This window comes from Cynocephalus volans, chromosome 8 (assembly GCF_027409185.1).
Source record: "Cynocephalus volans isolate mCynVol1 chromosome 8, mCynVol1.pri, whole genome shotgun sequence".
Lineage (NCBI taxonomy): Eukaryota > Metazoa > Chordata > Mammalia > Dermoptera > Cynocephalidae > Cynocephalus > Cynocephalus volans.
In genome coordinates, this window is record NC_084467.1 from 25,608,387 (window position 1) to 25,621,550 (window position 13,164).

At 53.9% G+C, this 13,164-nt stretch overlaps 2 protein-coding genes across 2 annotated transcripts; one reads left to right on the plus strand and one right to left on the minus strand.

Annotated features, from left to right (window-relative positions):
- Positions 1–232: 232 nt before the first annotated feature.
- LOC134383926 (myotubularin-related protein 9-like) lies at positions 233–6,105 on the minus strand. The gene is given in 14 exon segments (XM_063105452.1): positions 233–297; positions 300–378; positions 428–555; positions 558–565; positions 2,072–2,158; positions 2,160–2,290; positions 2,373–2,514; positions 2,851–3,012; positions 4,334–4,560; positions 5,030–5,137; positions 5,139–5,201; positions 5,317–5,442; positions 5,634–5,742; positions 5,921–6,105. Coding segments are annotated over 14 exon segments (1,620 nt in total).
- A 2,470-nt stretch (positions 6,106–8,575) lies between these two features.
- On the plus strand, positions 8,576–9,757 carry FAM167B (family with sequence similarity 167 member B). Its single transcript, XM_063103805.1, has 2 exons — positions 8,576–8,836; positions 9,488–9,757. Exons 1-2 carry the CDS (start codon positions 8,576–8,578, stop codon positions 9,716–9,718), a joined length of 492 nt encoding a protein of 163 aa, XP_062959875.1. The 3' UTR covers positions 9,719–9,757.
- Positions 9,758–13,164: the final 3,407 nt, after the last annotated feature.

Consider the following 13,164-nt stretch of genomic DNA (forward strand, 5'->3'; position numbering starts at 1 on the left):
GTTTCATTATTTTCCTTTCTCACTGACAACCCAGCAAGCTGATGTCAATCATGGACACCTTTATCATTTAGCTCTCCCTATACTTTGGACACTTCAAACTTAGAATTTCAGTATTATGGGCTAGCCAGGGCTGCAGACACCCTCATCCAAGGTCCAAAGGTCCTGAAAGGCCAGGAGAGATTTCAGGAAAATCTCAGCCACTGTCCAAGGAGCCAGTGCTTAGGATTGGTGCTCAGGCTGAAACTGTTGGCTGAGAGCCTTCTGTTTTCTGACTTTCTGTCACTATTTGCCACACATCTCCCATGCTTCCTCTGCAGGTTCAGGTGGGCGGGTCCAGTGCAGAAATAGGCCTAAAGAGAAGGAAGACAGATGAGGAAGCTGAACAGAGGGGATAACTCCTTGGGAGAGGGTAGGGTGGGGAGTCAACTTGCCACAGCCACAGGCTCTGGGGCTCCACAGAGGGCCAGATGGCCAAGGGATTGAGGACGTAGAGTGTGTTCCGGAGTTTTCGTTGCTCTTTTGGCTGGTTGAGTCCAGACCACAGTGAGTGTGTTCACACAGGCATCTGTGGAGAATGAGGAGTGAGTTTCCAGTCCCAGCTATGTCCTTTGGGACTCTGGGTGGGCGCCATGGTTAGTAGGGCAATAGCCACTCTCCTTTTTCCTGCAAATGTTATTGCCAGTAAGATCTTGTACCAAACACTAGAGTAAAAGAGGAACATGACAAAATGCTACTTCTTTATTTTGTCTTTTAATAAAGATGACTGGTAAGGGGATCTTAACCCTTGACTTGGTATTGTTAGCACCACACTCTCCCAAGTGAACTAACCAGCCATCCCTATATAGGGATCCGAACCCGTGGCCTTGGTGTTATCAGCACCACACTCCCCCCAGTAAGCCACGGGCCGGCCCATGACAAAATGCTACTTCTTAAGGAGTTCCTTTTAGAAGGGGAAACCAATTTAGCTTTGCCTAAGTGTCAGAGAAGGTTAAGAATGCAATATTTGAGCAGGGTCTATCAGTAGACATTCACTGGGTGTGCAAAGACATGGAAACACTCGGAACTGTATGAGCAAAAGCAGGAAAGTGGGAAGGGGCTCAGTGTGAATGTTGATAGGTCTGGAGGTCTAGACCAATGAGTTTTTTTTAAAAAACAGCTGATGAAAGTGGAGACTGGGAGAGCAGTGAGGAGGCTGCTGAGTGGTCCAGATGGAAAGAAACTGGTCCAGTAGGAGAGGACCAAGCTAAGAAATTTTTAGGAGAAAAGCTAAAGATGAAGGATGGGAGAGAGGCAGGTAAACGAAGATGACAACCAAATAAGAAAAACAACTACCACTTTTTGTATGCCTATCATGTGTCAGGCACTGTGCTAAACATTTCCCATGCTTTAACTCAGTTAATCCTCACTACCCCACTCGAGATTATGACTACTATTATCTTCTCCATGCTACTGATGAGGAAACTGACTCAGAGAGGTTTGCTTACCCAGCAGGTAAGTGGAGCTGCAATTTGAAAATAATTTGACTCTGCTTTCAACCTCCATTCTATTGCTTCATGAGAATCAACCAAGCAAAGTGGTAGAGAGCCCCAGAAATAATTTATGTTTGCAGCAATTTTCCCCTTCAGCCCTTGTTTTCAAAGTAGGGGTGCACTTGCTCTTGGCTATGGACACAGTGGGTAGGCCTGAAGGATTGGCCTTGGACCCATCTATCTCTGCTTTTGCAGAAGTTGGGGGGAAGAGGGGGCCAGCCCGTGGCTCACTCGGGAGAGTGTGGTGCTGATAACACCAAGGCCACGGGTTCAGATCCTATATAGGGATGGCTGGTTCGCTCACTGGCTGGGCGTGGTGCTGACAACACCAAGTCAAGGGTTGAGATCCCTTTACCGGTCATCTTTAAAAAAAAAAAAAAAAAAAAAGTTAGGGGGAAGTATGAGATTTCGAGGTAGAGGAGGGGAGGATACTCAGAGTTTTCCTAAAAGAGAAACTCATTTGGAAGGGAAAGATGGCATCTAATGAAGTAAGGTGCTGATGCAACAGGTATCTGACCCACATTAACACTCCCTTAGCTCACCTCTCCTTTTCGCTGTTGCAGAGGAAGGTGCCAAAAGGGGAGGCATAGGCGTGCTCAAACAGCGCCAACAACAGCCCTTCCCCAAACCAGTGACAGCAGGAACTGGCGGCCCAGCTGCCACACGCAGTCCAGGAAGAGGAGAAAGGTGGGTGCCTCATGCTTGGGGCGGGCATGGGAGAAGGCCGAGTGGGCACAGCGCAGCTGGAAGGGGTGGCCGGCATGGGGAGGGGGCAGAGCAATGGGCACAAAGAAGCATGGTTTCTGGATGGAGGGGTAGATCTGGGGCTGGGTGGCTCCTGACCTGAATCCACTCCTGCTCCACCAGTTCCTGGAACCCAGCCATGGTCCGGCTCAAGGGGTCCAGGATGAGTTGGGCCAGTGAAGTCACAAGCAGGGTGCTGTCCATGCCTTCAGCCCCATGCACCAGAATGCAGGCCCCTTCCCTGTGGGCCCAGGGCTCATCAACAGTGGCCAAGTCCTTCCCTGGCCAGGGTGGTCATGCCAAAAATAGAATGGACCCACTTCTTTTTTTTTTTTTTTTTCCGTGACCGGCGCTCAGCCAGGGAGTGCACCGCTCATCCCTATATAGGATCTGAACCCGCGGCGGCGGGAGCGTCTCCGCGCTGCTAGCGCAGCACGCCACCGAGTGCGCCACGGGCTCAGCCCTAGAATGGACCCACTTCTAAGCTGTATTTGTTTACTGAGTCATGGTTTTGTGCCCAGGGATTGAGATCCCTGCCCATCCCACCCCATTCTGTCTCACAGGGTAGGGGCCTTACCTCTCCATGCCCTGGGCTGCCAGGCAGGCAGTGCTGAGTGCCTCCTTCACATGTGCCAGCCAACGGCAGCCCTGTAGCTGACTAAGCCAGTGGTCCATGCTCTGCTCCTGGTCCCCACAGGCCTCCACCAGACGCACAAAGCTCTCCTGTAGGGGCCGGCCCCTGAGCAAGTGGGAGTCTGGTCATCCTTCCCCCAGCCCAGGCTCTTGGGGAGCACAGGCTGGGAGTAACTGCTCCAGACCAATGAAGGAGAGATAGAACCCTCTGAGGAGCCCATCTGATAAGAGGGCCACAGGACCTGTTGGGGAGCCTACTCTCATGGAGCATAGAACCCACTGAAGAGCTCTTAATCTGATGGAAATGATTCAGTACCCTTGAGAATTACCCAGTCTGATGGGGGAGACCGAAGACCCTTTGGGGAGACTGAGTCTTTTGCGGGGGAGCACATGGCCTTCTGGAGAAACAGAATGCCCGGGAAACCCCCAATTTGATGGAAGTGTCACAATATTCCTTGAAGTACACTAATTTGGTGCGGGCAACAAAGTACTCCCTGGGGAGCCCCAGTGCATCTGGCTCCTACTTCCCAGAAACTGCTCTGCTCAAGGTCACCAGTAACCTGCCAAAAAATCTAATGGGAGAATTTTCAGTCCTGTTTAAAGTCTTCAATGGCTCCCCAGTGCCTTTAGGATAAAGTCTAAGTTCATAACTATGGCACCCAAGACCTTTGCCTTGGCTTTATCTATCTGTACGCCCACTTCATACTCTACTCCCACCATACTGAAGTAGATGCTGTCTCCCAAACAGGACAAATGACCAGGCTCTCTGTACCTGTACACCTGCAGTTCCCACCACCTGGAGTGTCCTTCTCCCTCTTCTGGCTAACTCCTCCTGCTCTTTCAGTTCTCAGCTAAAGCATCCAAATCTAAGCTAAAGGTTTCAGGGAAATCTTTGGATTACCTGAAGTCACCTTACTAAGAGGGGTGCCTCCTTTGTGCTGCTGCTTACCTCACTGAATTCTAATTGCCCATTCACTACTGCTCTCTATCTCGGCTGGCCACCATGGCAGCCCCTATGCTCAATGCAGGGTGAATAAATGAATAAACAGAGTTTTGTATTTTGGATAGGGAACAAGTCTAAGCACAAAACCTCCTTCCAGACCTCTTCTTGGCACTATTATCACCTGCAGACAGAGGGAACAGATGCATCTGTGCAGAAACAGCCCTCACAGAGGTGTGTGCATGTGTAGGAAGGTTGTTCCAGGAAGACAAATTGCAGTTTAATGTAAAGAGGTGCTTTTTCTTTCTAGGCAGAGTTGGGGTGCCCAGAGAGTAATGAGCTCTCAGTGGAAGTGTGCAAGGGGGATGCCCACCTGGCAGGATGGCCAACAGTGGTCAAGGTTCCTGGAACACATCCCCACCCCTACCCCCACACATGCAAAGAGTCCTGCACAAGGGAGCCTGGGAGAAGACTGGAGGCCCCTTACCTCTCCAGGGGCCGGTGCAGCTGTTTCCAGCCAGGGTAGACGGCCTTGGCCTCAGTGCCACCGCCAGTCATGCGGGCCTGTTTAGCAGCGTGGGACGAGCGCGTGTCCACTATGATGCCCCGGGCCCCAGGGCGAGCCCCTGCCAGCACAGCTTGGAGCAGCTCCTCCTCCTCAACGCAGCGCCGCTTCTGGGGACCGCTCAGGGGCTGGCTGGCGCGTAGCAGAACCTGTGTACAGGGACTCAGCTCCAGAAACTGTACCCACCCAGCCTCAGGGAGCCTCTAAGCCGCATCTGCACACAGGAGCTGGGCTAGAGCTGACAGAGGCTGGCTGGAGCCCCGGGGTCTTAGGGGCGGAATACGCCAGGCTTCGCACCTGGTCTGGGTGGCTTGTGGCCAGAGTGCGGGAAGGACCCTATCAGCAGACCGTGAGCGGATCCTGGGTTGACAAAGAAGAGACTAAGGTTCAAGGGGCCCAGAACAGCCGAGGGCGGGGCCAGAGAAAGGTGAGACCCCGAAACGCGGGGGAGGAGCGGAGCCAGAGTCGGTGCAGGCGGGATTGAGCGGAGGGGGCGGGGCCAGAATAGGACAGGAGCCGGGTCAGCAGTCAGGCTGCGAATTGGCCAGGCCAGGGCAGAAAAGGGCCAAGAAGGACGCCGGCCGGGCCAGGAGCGGAGTCGGAAGGGTCGAGGCTCACGGTCCCGCTCGGAGCGTGGTGGTAGCTGAGCACTGGGAAGCGGCCTCCCTGGCGGAAGCGGGCGCTGCGCGACAGGGCATCGTCCACCGCGCGAGGCACGATCACCGCACCGGGGGTAACTGGGGCACAAGCTGAAGTCCTCGTTCACCTCGTTCAGCCGCCACGCGTTGGTCTGCGGCACAGGGAAGGGCGAAGGCCATGTCTAGGACAGCCAGCGAGTGCCCTGTCCCCGCGCCCCTTCCAGGCCCGGCTCTTCCACATCCCCAGCCCCTCACGACCGCGCCCACCTCGCGAGCTCCTCGCTTGTAGTAGCGTTCGGGCGGGCGGAAGTGCCAGGCGTCCCCCAGTCTCAGGCCCTTGGGACGGTAGAAGAACGGAAAGGATGTGATGACCGATTCCAGGGAGGACAGCGCCTGGGGAAGGAAGTCAGGGGCTGTGGAGAGGTCGGAATCGTCTCACCCGCGCCGTCTTCAGCCCCTCCGCCCCGCAGTTCCAGCCTCTCCACGTTCCCCAGACCACCCTGCACCCCCTGCCATTTCGCTGAGCCCCGGGACAGCACTGGATGCGGAGCCGCTTAAGGGCTTCGGGTGCACCAACGGCATACCTCGATGGAGCGGGCGATGTCCAGCGTCGCCCCCGCGCCGTCTATGTCCAGCTGCAGCACCCGCAGATCCTTACAGCGCAGCGTGATGGTGCCCGAGTCACCCGCGACCCTGGGGATGGACGGGCCCGGGCTCAGTGTTCCCCGCTTCCCACCAGGAGAGGGGAAATGAGTTTCGTAGCATTGGACATCACGCAGAAGGGCTCCAGCTCCAACTGCGCTTGCCCTTCCCCCTCTCTCCGCCGAGCCGCGCGCTCCCCAACTCCGGGGACGCCCCCGCCACGTCTCACCGCTTCTCGATGGAGTCGACACTACGCAACAGCAGCAGCCACAGGTCCGGAGTCGACTGGGGCCCTGGAGACAGCAGCAGGTGGTGGCCGGTGACGCACAGCGTACCGCGCAGCGGAGCCGCCTCCGGGCCCCGCCGGAGCTCTGCTTGGGCCCGGCCGGTACGGATCAGCTCCGAGAACTCCATTCCGCCAGTGGGGGTCCTGGGGCCCAGCAGAAGGACGGACTCCAGGAGCGTCGGGCGGGACGGGCGCGGGCTCCGAAAGGGACGGGAACTGGCTGGGCAGCTGGCGACGCCGGCAGGACAGCTGTTAAGGAGGCCCCTCAGAAGAAGGGATCGCAGTTTCACAGGAATTTTCCCCTTCTATTGCCAGTATCTCTCAGCGAGGACTCCGACCAGAGACTGTTTGTAAGGAAACCTCAATTTCACCATCTGTGAAATGGGGAGAATAATCTTGCATAACCGCCTTAACCCCACGCCTGCGTCGCAGGAGGCACTCAATATTTTTGGTTTTTAAGTCCTGGGGTGCTAGCACTACCACTGACTTAAAAAAAGAAAGAAAAATAATCATTTCTTCTCCTGTACCCTAATGAAAGCACTGGAAAATGTGGGTGTTAAACTGGGAACTGCCTACTTCCTCCTGTACATGTGAGGCTTGGGTGGGGGAAGTCCCTTGGTCCACCTTAAATGCAAGCAGCTGTGTAGCTGGCGCCCCTCCCCCTCCACAGCTGGAAATCCCAGCCTGAGGGCGCCCTCTGGGCCGCCCACTTCTCGCTGAGTCCTGCCCTCGGGAACCCCATCCCCTATCACTCCATCCTTTCACCAAGTATGTATTGCCTGTAGAGTGACCTGGGCCCTGTGTTTGGTGTTAGGACCCAGGGATGATTGAGGAAGGTTCTGTTCACAGTGTTTTCAGTTTGGCAAGAGACATACTCAAGCTGGTAAAATTACAGTAGAGGCTAAACTGATTGACTGGAGCACTCATCCATCCATCCATCACCTAATTATTTTTTAATTTCTTTAATTTTAATTTTTAAGATTTATTTATTTATTTATTTATTTTAAAGATGACCGGCAAGGGGATCTAAACCCTTGACTTGGTGCTGTCAGCACCACCGGCCACCCCCATGTAGGGATCTGAACCCGTGGCTTTGGTGTTATCAGCACCACACTCGCCCAAGTGAGCCAGGGGCCAGCCCTATTTCTTAAACACTAATGCCTATAGTGTGCTGGTTGCTGATTACTAAGAAGAAGACCAACTCATGCCTTCAAAGGGCCTTCTGGTCTACTAGGTTCCAGACTTGTGTATGTGTGTGTTATATATGTATACTCACACACACACAGGTATATATGTGCACACGTGAGTACACAAAACCCTTCTTTCAAATGAAAAGAAGGAAATCATCCTCTGAGATTACTTGAGTGAGGGGAAAAAAAAACAAAACCTGAAATCATAGATGGACACCCCAGAATATAGACATAAAATTGGAACTGCTCTGTGAAAGAAATCAGACATGAAAGAGTACAAATTGTAAAAACCCAGACCAGCAGCAGCAGGTGGGATGGGAATCTAGGAGAAATACAAATTATTAGGACCCATCTCATACATACTGAATCAGAAACTCCAGGTGTGGGACCCAGCAATCTGTTTTAGCAAGATTGCCAGGTGATTCTGATGCGTGCTAAAGTTTAAGAACCACTGGAAAGAATACAAACAGGCAAAATTAATCTGTGCTGTCAGAAATGAGGGTAGTGTTACCCTTAGGAGAGTAATGACAGGGCAGGAGCACAGGGGAGGCTTCCTGGGTGCTGATAATACTCTGTTGCTTGATGTAGGTGCTGGTTACATAGGTGTGTTCGGTTTGGGAGAATTCACAGAGCCATGTATTTATGATATGTGCATTTTTCTGTGTGTATGTTATATTTCAGTACAAGGTTTAAAAAAGGAAACTGCTCTGGTTGAAGCTCTGGGAGAGGTAGGGTGAGGGAGGCCTAGAAGCCCATCCATAGTTCTGCCTGTCCCTGCAGGCAGCCCTTGAGGGATTTCCAAGGGAACCTAAAGCTCCTTAGAGTATAGCTTGAAAGTTTTGATCTGTCCCAACAGAGGTTCACAGACGGTCATTGACTTGCCCAAGGTCCCACAGAACCAGTACTAGAACCCAGGTTTGACTCCCAGGCCAAGGCTCTGGATGCCATTCCTTTGCAGAAGGGCTAGTGTCATGAGTGAGGACAGGGCAAATAGCCTCCTCCCCCCTCTCAACTTCCTTAACTTGGGTCTTGGGAGGAGGGCCAAGACCTGGTGTGGATGATGCTTTTCTCATCCTGCAGCAACTTCCTTTCTGGAAACTGGGTGTCTCCTTCTGGATAAAAACAATAAAATTCACCCAAAGGGTCAGAGGAATAGGGCTCCTCCTGCCCCCACCCAGATGGGCATCACGTGGCTCTGGGTTAGCAGTCCAAGAAAATTCCAGCCCTTGCACACTTGGACTCAAACACCCCTCTGCTCACCTATCCTGGCACACTCAGCCTTGCTAACTTACCTTGAACATTCACTATCATATACTCCCTAACACACTCTTTTTACCCTCAACTGCCACCTCTCCCTGAGCAATATTGCCAGCCTTTCCCTAATCCCAGAGCTCACTTCAAACCCACCATGTCCCTGGGGCCACTGAAATTTCAGGCGGTGGGCGAGGAAGACGAGGAGGTTGAGGAGGAGGAGAGCCTGGACTCCGTGAAGGCCCTGACAGCCAAGCTGCAGCTGCAGACACGGCGGCCCTCATATCTGGAGTGGACAGCTCGGGTCCAGAGCCAGGCCTGGTGCAAGGCCCAACCCAGACCTGGGCCTGGGGGACCTGGGGCTATCTGCGGCTTCCACTCAATGGACTCCGCCCTTGAGTGGCTCCGACGAGAGCTGGTGAGTCTGGTGGGGTGTGCAGCCTTACACAGGGCCTTCGGGCAGTCCTCCTTAGGACCCAAGGCCACGGGTGTGGGGAGGGGACAAGAATGGACCCCATCTCTGGCAACTGCCTACTCCTGTCTCCCAGGGCTAAGTAGCCAAGAATGGACTTGCCCAGTGTTTTATTCGGGGAGCCTTGCTGAAGAAAGATTCCATCCAATCTTGAACTCCTGTAGCTCAGGGGCCAGAGCCCTGCCCTTGGGGGACCACCATTTACAGCTGGAGAAAGACATGGCCTCCCCTACTCTGGGAATTGATACACCCCCAAAGACATGGTGAAATTAAAAAGGAGGGACTGACCATGCTGTAGGCAGAATCTGCAGAAGCATGTGTTGAATAGGTGGCTCTAAACCCGACATGTGCAAATATGAAAATGTCCAGGCTCCACCTTGGAGATTGTATCTGTATTTGCTTAATAATGGCTCCTTAGCTTGGTTTGAGAACCACCCGTGTGGAGCAAGATCTGAGGGCTGGGGAGGGATCAAGCTGGGGTGTGAGGGGGCTGGGGAGGACACAGCCACTGCAAAGGCCCAGAGCGTTGACAGGAGGGGAAGCATGGCCCCAGGCTGAGGACTGGTCCAGCAAGCTCACGCCCCCTCTCGGCCGCAGCGGGAGATGCAGGCTCAGGACCGGCAGCTGGCAGGACAGCTGCTGAGGCTGCGAGCCCAGCTGCACCGGCTGAAGGTGGACCAAGCCTGTCACCTGCACCAGGAGCTGCTGGATGAGGCTGAGCTGGAGCTGGAACTGGAGCCGGGGGCCGGTCTGGTCCTGGCCCCGCCGCTGCGGCACCTGGGACTCACACGCATGAACATCAGCTCCCGGCGCTTCACCCTCTGCTGAGGGACACTTACGCATCTCCCGGGTCACCACTGCTCCTTCCCCACCCTGCCTGGGAAGAAGGAAGGGAGGGTGCTCCAGAGAAGGGGTGGGGGGACACTCAGATCTCTCAGAGCTGAGTTCTAAGAGCACAGAGCCCCAGCATCCTGTCATCCCTCCTGCCTCAGCTGGTGAAGGGGAAGAAACCACAAGGTCCTCAATAAACTCCCTCTCTGTTTCCCCTCAAGGTCTCTGAAGTCGTTTATTCAGGTCCAAGGCCCCTGACTATCTGTCTTCTGTGTCTGGGACCAGGTTTTTCACTGCAGGAGAGAAGGCCTGTGTTAGGGGTGGAGATGGATGGATTCCCACAGCTGCAGCTCTATCCATCTGTCTGATCAAGATCAGAAGTAGGAAAGATCAGGTGGTTAGAGCAGGTGTTATAACACCAAGATCAAGGGTTCAGTTCCTGGTACCTGCCAGCCATCAAAAAAAGAAGTGGGAAAGAGCTTCAAATCCTGAGTCACCCCCATAGGAGGCGACGTAGTTAAATCGGGCTGCTGAAGAAATGCAGAATCTGGTAGACCTGGGTTCAAAGCCAGATCCCCCATTTATTTCTATTAGAACTTGAGGAGATTCCTTAACCCCTGAATCTGCTTCCTTACCTCTAAAATGGAGATGCTTATATGTGAGATAGTGCACAGTAAGCATGAGATACATGTGAACTATTCCTTATCATTACTATCACCAGCAGTGTTATTACTCTTGTGCTGAGGCCCAGAGATGGACTATGAAGTGCTCGGGTTTCCACAGCAAGGGCAGCTGGGCCCTGCTCCAAGCCAGCAGCCCCAACTCTGGGCTCTGTGTCATTCTGTAGCTTTTTTACTTCGTATCTCTCCGCCTTTGTTTCTGTGTTACCCTCCTTGACTTTCCAACTCAGGCTTCCTCTTCCCCCCACCCATTTCCTGCCCCCCCTTCCCTCCGCAGCTGAGGTGCACACACCATCAGCTTCCACCTCACAAACCCCAACAATGCTCTGTGGGCTCCCCTCCCCCGGCCTGATCTCTCAGTGTAGTCTTAGGTCATGATGCATTTACGCTTTCCTCCTGGAGGAATAAAGGCCCAGTTCTTGGGCCTGATAGAGGCCACCTGGAGTTCTTCATATCACTAGTGACCTGGCCCTCAACTTATGATGGGTCCCACCCTCAGCCTGGCCCAAGGGGAAATGGAGATTCTCTTGGTCTGCCTGCTGTTTGTGACAAGGTTCTTGCTTCCTGCCTATAACAGAAAGTCCTGACAGTCTGCAGCCTGCACCTTGGTGCCTGGGCAGGCGTGTTTGTTCTGTCTTCCACCTTTGCAGGAGATGGCACCAGATTCCTGCACCCTTACCGGGGGCTGTGGCCTTGCCTCTACCTGAATTGGAAGTGTGTCCTACTTGTCAACTATGATTAGTGGGTGTTGCCCTGCCATCTACCAAGAACAGGGGCTGTGACTCTGCCCTCTTGAAGACATGGGGTTGTTCTTACTGCCTCTGGAAACAGGCTGTTGTCCAGCATTCTGTCTGTAAGAGAGCTTTTAGCCTACCCTTAGCCTACCCTTAGCCTACCCTCTGACTATGACAAACCTGTTATCCTGTGCCCTGAGATGACATGAGTATTGTTCTATCAGCCGACTGTAGCAGCCATTTTAGCATGGCATCTGACTGTAACATGTGTGGTCTGTTCATCTATTTGACAGGGATATTGTCCTCTCTTCTGACTCTGACTCTGAATGATGCTACCTTTGCTATTAGGCTGAAACAAAAGTGTCACTCAGCTCTCAGACTGTAACAGTGGTGCTACTTTGCCTTTTACTGTAAGCTGAGTGTGTGTCTGCTTGCTTCCTGCTCGTTGGAGTCAAAGGCTGCCCTTGAATCTCTTGCCCAGGTGCATCCTGGAGGATCAGAGCAGACAGAAGGTCCATCAAACATTCTCCCCTCACCTTTTTTTGGGGGGGGGTTGGCTGGCACAGGAATTGAACCCTGGACCTTGGTGTTATCAGCCTCTACTCAACTTTAAACCTCTAAGCACTGCCCTCAGGGTGAGTAGGGCCTGGCCTGAAGATGTATGAGACCCCCAGGAGCTGAGGGGCTGGGGGCTATGGCGGCAGGAAGCTTGGGGTGCTGGAGGCTTGTGGTTGGGCTGCTGGGGCCCGGTTGGCTGTGGAGCCCTCGGGAGGAGGCAGGAAGTCAGGGTAGGACGTGGGCGCGGGGAGGCAGGCGGTGGCTACGAAGGCAAGGGGAGCTGAGACTGTGTCTGGGCAGCCAGGCTAGGCCAGGAGGATCATGTGAATGGGACCAGAGGGCTCCCAGGCTGGGCAGGTAAGGAGTCCTGGGAACAGGGACCTGGGGGAGTGGGGGCTGACAGTAAAGGGCTGCAGCTATGGAGGGCGGGAGTGGTCAGGCTCCTGGGGTGAGCAGCAGCCTTCAGGCTGGGATGCAGAGGCTGGGACACCTGTCCTGTTGGAGGTCAGGTGGGAGGCATGCAGTGCAGCTGGATCACCTCTGTCCTGCAATGTTAGTGGCTCTTGTCTCTGCCACGCTGTCTGCCATCAGCCCCCACCTCATGGGAGCATATTTCTTGGAGATCTGGCACACAGACTGTCAGGTATCAAAAAGGCCTTCAGAAATCACCAAGTCCGGGCCGGCCCATGGCTCACTCGGGAGAGTGCAGTGCTGATAACACCAAGGCCCCGGGTTCGGATCCCATATAGGGATGGCCGGTTCGCTCACTGGCTGAGCGTGGTGCTGACAACACCAAGTCAAGGGTTAAGATCCCCTTACTGGTCATCTTTTAAAAAAAAAAAAAAAAGAAAGAAATCACCAAGTCCAGTCCCTCATCCCATGAGGATGAAGCTCCTGACCCAGAGGCACAGTCTCTCAGCAAGGCAGTGGCAGAGTTGGGTCCTGGGAGACAGTGACGGCCTAAGCTGTGACACCCTCCCCTCTCAATAGAGCAGAACAATGGACAGGCTTGAGTCAGGGGGATCATTCTGGTTCCTGGGCAAGGACAAGAATCTTCTGAAAGAGAGAGAAGAGTCACCCAGAGCTTGCAGATGGACACGTGAGAAGTGATTTTAGCCTCAGTGACTAGCATTGCTTGAGAGAGGGCAGAGTCTCCCAATGGGAGTGATGAATACATGAGGGATATTTGTCATCTGGGATGGAGTCTCCAGGGTGGATATATCTGCTCTGCCTTTGGGAAGTTGGGGGCAAAAGAAGAATGACAGGAGAAGGGAAGAAGGGCTATTTTTATCCGGGACAGGGATGCAATTGGCCCTGGGCAAGGAACTTCTGAACTTCCATCTGGACAGTTGCCATGCCTGTCCCTGCCATGTGTCACAGCAGGATGTCTTCCCCTCTCCCCTGGATCCCCACCCCTGCGTCAGCCCCTGCTGCATGTGTTGGGCCAATTGGTCCTGCTGATTCCTGCTTT